This window comes from Hippocampus comes, unplaced genomic scaffold, assembly GCF_001891065.2.
Source record: "Hippocampus comes isolate QL1 unplaced genomic scaffold, H_comes_QL1_v1.1 scaffold261, whole genome shotgun sequence".
Taxonomy (NCBI): Eukaryota; Metazoa; Chordata; class Actinopteri; order Syngnathiformes; family Syngnathidae; genus Hippocampus; species Hippocampus comes.
In genome coordinates, this window is record NW_017805824.1 from 102,000 (window position 1) to 109,818 (window position 7,819).

Sequence of the window (7,819 nt, forward strand, 5' to 3'; positions counted from 1 at the left end):
AAAAAAAAACGTCGCTGCCCCCCCCCCCCCCCCCCTCCATTGCTATGGAGCTGGCCGTAGATAGTTTGGTTTCACATGTAACACTGAGCTTGCCTCTTGTTTTGTTTTCATCAACCTTGTCACAACAGAAATTTGCTTAACCAGGAGAGGAGCCAAAAATGGTTCCGTTTGTTGCTTTTATTCCTGCTTCTTTAGATCACATTTGTGTGTTTTTGATCCCAGAGCGATAAGCTACAAGAGCAACAGGACCTGATTGCAGAGTTGCAGGGTCTGTTAGCCAGTCCCGACGTACGCGGCTTGGGCCTCAATTTGTGCTCGCGGCCTCACACTGCCCCGATTAGCTCCATGCAGCAAAGCCAAAACGGAGCTTCACAGGTAACCAACCACGGCACTGAGTTTTCTGCTATTCACCAAAAAAATGAACTTTTAAAAACCACTTTGCTTAAGTATCTTGGTTTTGTATTACAAATGTCCAGATGTACCTGGCTTAAAATACGTACGCGTATCCACCTAATGTTGTCAGAAAGGGATAAACATTAGCTCATTACTTAACTGTAATAGGCAATTGAAATTATGTAAACGCAGATCTCTGTGTATCCGTGTGATGCTGTACATTTCTGGAAACTGCACTAATGCTCAGAAAGTCAAGTGGCAATTGAAACGAAACACATCATTGTATCTTCTTCTGCGTAAAAAAAAATATATATATATATACCAGTAAGCATTTTTTTTTAACTGTTATTTTTGGGATCTCATTACATTGATGGTGTACCTAACAAGGTGTCCAGTACATAATTATCTAAGGTTGCGTCTATTGGTTTACAGGGTGATGATCAGGATGTTTCTCTCCATGAGGAGCATAAGACCTCAAGTGGAGCAGAAATCCATGGGATCGATGAAGACGGCGTGCAGTGTAACCATCCTAGAATGAGACAAAGGTTTGTCCAGAAAATGGCAGTTTCCAACTCGCATGATCAAGATACAATGACAAACAGCTCAACGCACTGTTCATGTCACCACTTGTTTCCCTCTCCGTGATGTCACTATTGATGTCATATTTAATGACAGGCAGGTGAACCAAACCTGGACCAAGAAGGACATGCTCTTGGGTGGACGAGTACTCAGTAGGAGAGCACCAGCATCTCATCTACCCGAGTCCGACCTACGTCTCAACCTAGCCAGAAAAGCATGTGAGTTTAATCTGCTCTTGATCTGCGTTGCGACAACACGTTTCAAATTGCGACAAATTGTTTCAAAGAATGACTTGTAACCTGAGACTCAGCTGAACCAAAGCAAGTCATACGTACAGAAACCGAAACACAGGTCATGCAGCACCTGTGTACGAGTGCATCTTCTATGTCTTGTTCGGTCACATTAACATAAAGATCACATTTGAAAAAAAACATGAATTACATTCAATATCATTTCCCATCATTTTATATCTTTCAATATCCTTTCTATATTTTTCAGTATCATTCCACATCTTTCAAATCATTCCATCTTGCGATGTTTTTTCATTCAGCATTTCAGCCTTCACACGCCATTTCTCCAGAAATTGCAAATGTCTACTTACTCATCGTATTCTCCATTACTTCTCAGCCAACTCCAGTGTGGCTGAGACATCTGTACGCGATGCCATGAGGGGCTTTGAAAGTGTTTCAGAATCGGGCCTTCTTCAGGCCCAACAGAAGATAAGGGAACTGTCAATCACTATCCGCATGAAAGAAGAGCTCATCAAGGAGTTGGTCAAAACAGGTATACGTTCAACACAATGTTCTTTAAAAAAAAGTAAACATGCTACCTAGTTTTGCATGCCATCTTTTACACTTCCACATACTGTATGTGATTTAACCAGGCAAGGATGCACAGTCCCTGAACAGGCAGTACAGTCACAAGATCACAGCTCTGGAAAGCGAAGCTGTCCAGGCACGTCAGGAGCTGCACGAGGCCCAAAGGCAACTTCAGGAGTTGGAGAGGCAGGAGAGAGAGATCAGTGCCACAGACAAGACCAGAGCTCAGGAGTGTCGACGGAAGATTGCGGCTGCTCAGAGCAAAGTTCAGGTGTGTCCGTCAGACAGTCTCTCGGCTGTGAAATCAATTTACAGACTCACATTATGTGTCAATATGAAATGACATACACTCAACAGCCACGTCATTAATTACTGCTGAACGAGAGCAAGAAAAGGGTACATCCTCTTTGACAATGAAGATTTTCAGTTAAAAAATAAAAAAAGGTGATAATTGTAATCTGAACTAGACTTTGAACTATATCAGCGGCGCTCATTATTAAATTTGTGTTTGTGTGCACACAAGTCTCATGTGCATTCAGTGGCATACATTTGTAAGAGCAGATTGTTCCTCTATGGGATGCCATTATTAGAAGTGCATTTGGAGCGAAAGAAATTTGTTGAATGTAAATGGCATTGTCAGTTTATTTGGTGAAAAGCATTTGAAAACGTCTCCAGTAATCGTAAATGTTGTTGATAAAGGTTCTCAGTCAACGTCACAGGGATACGGCCCATCTGGCTAATCTGCCGGCGCAAAGCGAGCGCCGGGTGCTAGAGCTGGAGCGCAGCGTTCAGTCAATGAGGCAACAACAAGAGCTCCTGCAGAAGCGACTGCGCCAGGAAAGTCAGCAGAAACGTCGCCTGGAAACTGAGATGCAGCGCAGAACTCACAGAGTCAAGGTTTTGTTTTGTTTTCTGGGAGTTGTTTTTTCATATTCAACAAAAAAAAAAATTAGCTGTTCAGATCGTCACACCTGTTCCCTATTAGGAACTTGAAATAAAGAATGAGCAACAGCAAAAGATTCTGAAGATCAAGACAGAAGAGATCGCCGCCTTCCAGAGGCAGAGACGCAGCGGCAGCAACGGTTCTGTCATCTCACTGGAGGAGCAACAGGTTGAGTCGCAGTTATCCTGCCAGAGTTAGCTTTAAACTTCCATTCTCTTCTGATGAAAGCTCACCGTTGCTGCAATCCCGTGTCTTGTGTGAGCAGAAAATAGAGGAGCAGAAACGATGGCTGGATGAGGAAATGGAGCGTGTACTGGACCAGAGACGAGGGCTTGAAGATCTGGAAGGCGAGCTCACGAAACGAGAGGAAATCCTGGCCAAGAAAGAAGCCCTGTTACAGGAGCGCAGTGGTCTGGAAACCAAGAGGCTCCGTTCCAGTCAGGTATTCAAACAGGAAATGAACACAGTTTTAACAGCGTGCTTCGTAAGGAAATAATAATACGTTTTCATTGGCTTCATCTGTTTATGCAGGCGCTGAGTAAGGATCTGGTGACTCTAACAGGACGCATCGAGACCCTTGAGCACGAGTTGAGCGAGCGGAACGGCTTACTTCGCAGCAGCAGTGCTCAGGACTCCCAACAGATTCGGCAAGAAATTTCCAACCTGCGTCAAGAGAAAGATTCTTTGCTGAAACAAAGAGTGGAACTGGATGATAAGTTGCGCCAGGGAAATCTACTCTCACCTGAGGTCAGACTCTGCAACACTAAACATTTTAGCATACATGTACAGTATGTGTGCATTTTCTCACATGACAAGCTTGAGGTGCACATTTAGGCACACTTGTATATTAAAAATGCTGTCGTAAAGTTCGTGGGACAGCATGCACCTCAATCTTTTCTCTTTGATTCAACCAGGAGGAGCGAACCCTCTTCCAGTTGGATGAGGCCATTGAAGCTCTGGATGCTGCCATCGAGTACAAGAACGAGGCCATCACCCAAAGGCAGAGGCAGCTCCGGGCCTCCGCCAGCATGCTGTCACAATGGGAGATGAATCTCATGGCCAAACTCAGCTATTTGTCTGCCTCCGAGACCAGAGCTCTCCTGTGCAAATACTTTGACAAGGTTTGTGGGGCTTTATTTTATCTCACGTGCAGGGTGTGGCATGATCGTGGTTTTTGAAACTCTCTTCAATGTTATTTACATTTTTATTTACACAAGGAAAAAAACTTTCTCTCAACGCTAGGGATGTGACTGCCGGTATCAGGGCTGATATTGAACAAAGTGCATCTGTATTGATCAAAATAAAATGCTGTGATACTAATAGCATATGAAACTTATTGCACAGCTTTTACGATACGCATATCATGATGGCAGTATTTTTCTTCAATGTTTTGTGCAGCCCTAATTAGCCCAAGGGTAAAAATAACGCCAATAATAACACTGAAATGATACTCATTGTGGTATTGTTGGCTTCAGCTTTACGTTTAGAAGGTATGTCATTTTGCACTTCATGTCAAACTTATCAATGATGATATTGTGTAGTGCCGGTAGGGCTGACACGATAATCGTGCGCAGGTGGTGTCACTGCGCGAGGAGGAGCGTAAGCTACAACTCGCGCTCGCCGAGCTGGAAATGCAGCTGGACGAACAGCAGCGGCTGGTACAGTGGCTGGAGAACGCTCTGGATCGCACGCAGCTCGACACCGACCGTCGGCTCACACAGCAGCAGAAGGAGCACGAGAGGAGCGTGCAGCTCTTACTACAGCAGTGTCGAGGTGTGCATCGCACATCGTAATTAACATTCATTTAATTTGTGTCGTGTTTAAGATGTTGAGATTATGTACGGTGTATAGAGAAGCTGAGTTTTAAAATAATTTTATTATACACCACCCGGATTTGATGTCACTGGATTGTACACAAGTATTCACATCATTCCCCATTTTAAATTGAAATGATTTTCAATATTCCAAAAATTCCCACAAACCAAATATTCCACACGTTTCACTTACATATAGCACTTTTTTAAACCACTATCAGTCAATATAATTCCACATTATTCCAATTTCATTTAGTATAACGCCACATGATTCCAGCATGCCAGAAGTCTCATGCAATTTCTCCAGAAATTATATTTTCAGGGTTTTTTTTTCTTACGAAGTTCCCTACCTAGCTGGTAGAATTTGCAAACCTGTCTGTGTCCACGCAGAGCAAATGGACGAGGGCCTGGCAGGAAGGCAGCGGCAGTACGAAGGATGGATCCTCGGCCTCAGCAAGGAGCTTAACCACTACAAAGCAGCAAATCTGGAACTGAGCAATAAACTGAGGGAATTGAGCGTCTCTGCCAGCCAGCCAAAGGAGCAGCTCAAAGGTACATTTCAAGTATCATTTTCACCCTTAGAAATAGGATCAGTCACAATCGACTTAAATTTTCACTGTCCTCTTGTTGTTGCTACGCTGTAGTGCTCCCATGTAACAGTAAAACACAAGCTGTCAGTAACGTGGAGAACCACGGGGGACGAGGAACACCAATGAGTGAAAAACCTCCAAAGTCTAGAGAGGAAATGCGGGAGCTTGTGAATGCCCCTCTTCCATCCATATGGAGGCGCTCTTCTCTCCCCACCGAGGAGCCCGCGGTGATGGAGGAGCTGTGGCTTCGAACGGCTTCGGACGGTCCCATGAACCGTGTTGTCCAAACCGGGCTGAACTCGTCCAGCGTTCCGACATTGCCGCCCGCTATGAAGTCTCGGAGGGAGTCCCGGCGGAGCAGCCTTCATGTTGGCCCGCTCAATTCAAACAATGTTTTCATAGACTTCAGGAAGAATCTTGCCTGAAAAACAGTGTTTTATTTTTTAATTGTAGAATACCTTTCATATTGTTTACTAAGGTTTCCAAAAGAATTGTTTGAAATTTTATGTTTTCATATTCATATTTCGTATTTAATTGTTTAATGGACTTATTTTTATACAAAGCACTTTGACTATGGTAGTTCCTGTGTTATTAAGATATATGAGGTATGGCCCTATAAAGTTGAATTGGCTGATGTCAGTCATTGGCATTAATCGAAAATTAGTGTTATTTTATGGTTGATGGAGGTGGCAAAAGAACTCACACTATGTACTTAAGTGGAAGTATAGGTACTTGTGTAAAAAAGACTGGTGAAAGTAGATGTGCTTAAGTAAAATGTCTTAACCACAGTTGACTGTACCTGTTTGCTTAAATATTTTTTTACATCTGTAGGGGTTAAAAGAAAAAGTAATAATTTTGCCAAAGTAAGTACCGTATATTTTCCAAATCAACAGTAAAAAGGCATCCCAAAAAGAAATACTGAAAAATACAGTAGCCTTAATATTTTTTTTTTACATTATACAGTATTGTCATCCACGGAGGTTGAAAAAAGTAACAAGCCTAGTTTGACAAAGTATGTAGTAGATACAGTATGTGTTTTCAAATGTAGGGAGTAAAAGTAAAAAATCATTATCAGAATCAATATAACAGTAAAGTATAAATGCATTAAAATGTTTGACATACTGTAAGTATGGTAATGAAGTACTGTACTGTATTTGAAATGTGTCACTTCTCACCACTGGTTGAAAGTCTACTACATGAAAATATTTCATCTGCTCAAATAAAATTGCCCTTTACATTAAAGTACATAGTTTACCATTTTACCGGCCATTTTATTTTGTATTTATGGCCTTAAAGATTTTTTTCATACATATATGGCACGTTCCTTCTTACGTCCAAATTTATGTTACTCACGAAACTGCCGTAAATCGAGTAGTACCTGTCCATTTGAGATTCCTTTGATAGTGGCAATACAATGATCTGAACAAGAGAGGGCAGTGTAACCTCAGCGCATGGAGGCTGCAACCAAGGGCAGGGGCGCGTGATTTCATGTTGCCACAGCATTGAATCAGGGCAAAATGTGGAAAATATACTGCCGTATTTAGTATATGTTGTAGTCATTCATTAAATGCTGGGGGTTTTTTCCCAGTAGTGGTTTTCTTCTGTGGAAATCAAATCAGATCTCATGTTGGCACACTTTCAATTAATTCAAGAAACATGACGCCTGAAAGTACTTCAATGTCATGTTTTGTCATTAATGTGCAAATAACCTAGTCCAAAAATGTTAAGTGCATTTAATTGTTTATCTATGTGCAAACTTTGCATTGAAGTAATATTTGTAGGTGAGGTGCAAAAGCCTTTTGCACCTCACCTCCTCCGAGATGCCTTTTAAAGGCATCTAAAGGAGGACTGAAGTGGCCAAACTCCAGAGTCATATGACTCTCCGGTACTGTAGATGGATCAGTGATTCCTTTGCCGTGTCTCACACAGCAGCGAAGGTCTGCAAGCTTTTGCGCACGTGGTAAATTGTTTTTTCGTCAGGGTTCGTTCAAGGTCGCAAAGACGTTCGCTAACAATTGCAATGGTCTGAAACAGTTTTTCTTGTCATAACGAAATTTTGAAGTTCAAAATTCGAATGTGACAAGAAAAACTGCCATGCATGCATTAAAACTGTTTTGGAATGTCTGGCAAATGTCTTTGCAACTGTGCAACACTGAACGAATGCAAAAAAATGAATAAATTGACGAGGTGCACACAATGGCAAACCTTCGCTGCTCAGTGAGATACGGGCTTCATTTTCGAAAGAAGTGAGAACTACATAATTGAATACCCTAACTATTCATATTAAAACTGAACTGCTAGGGCAGGGGTCCCCAACCTTTTTTGCCCCACGGACCGGTTTAAGTCAGACAATATTTTCAGGGACCGGCATTTAAGGTGTGGCGGATTAATACAACAAAATAATATGGTATGAGCTGCATGAAAACTGTGGTGTTTTCGAAATATAATAATAAACACAAGGAGCGTCTAATCTGGTCGCAACACTCTTATCGCTCTGGTAATGTTTAATGCCTTCAAAATACGATACAACGCAAATTCAAAGTGCATGAAAATGACGACTCACCACAGCCCCGAGCTTGATTTTCTGCAATCAGACAGTCCCATCTCGGAGTAATAGGAGACAATGACACCTCAAGTGTGTGGTTTATGTCCAGTCTACTTCGTAATTTTGTTTTTAGTCGC

At 42.1% G+C, this 7,819-nt stretch overlaps 1 protein-coding gene across 1 annotated transcript in view; it reads left to right on the plus strand.

Moving 5' to 3' along the window:
* The window catches only part of kif7 (kinesin family member 7), a 13,168-nt gene extending 7,101 nt beyond the window's left edge, over positions 1–6,067 (plus strand). The window contains exons 11-20 of the mRNA XM_019886972.1: positions 1,600–1,755; positions 1,856–2,061; positions 2,490–2,687; positions 2,776–2,901; positions 2,999–3,175; positions 3,265–3,480; positions 3,648–3,854; positions 4,308–4,506; positions 4,938–5,099; positions 5,192–6,067. Coding sequence (XP_019742531.1) covers positions 1,600–1,755; positions 1,856–2,061; positions 2,490–2,687; positions 2,776–2,901; positions 2,999–3,175; positions 3,265–3,480; positions 3,648–3,854; positions 4,308–4,506; positions 4,938–5,099; positions 5,192–5,562 — 2,018 coding nt within the window. The 3' untranslated portion in view covers positions 5,563–6,067. The remainder of the gene's footprint in view (positions 1–1,599; positions 1,756–1,855; positions 2,062–2,489; positions 2,688–2,775; positions 2,902–2,998; positions 3,176–3,264; positions 3,481–3,647; positions 3,855–4,307; positions 4,507–4,937; positions 5,100–5,191) is intronic.
* The last annotated feature ends 1,752 nt before the right edge of the window (positions 6,068–7,819 follow it).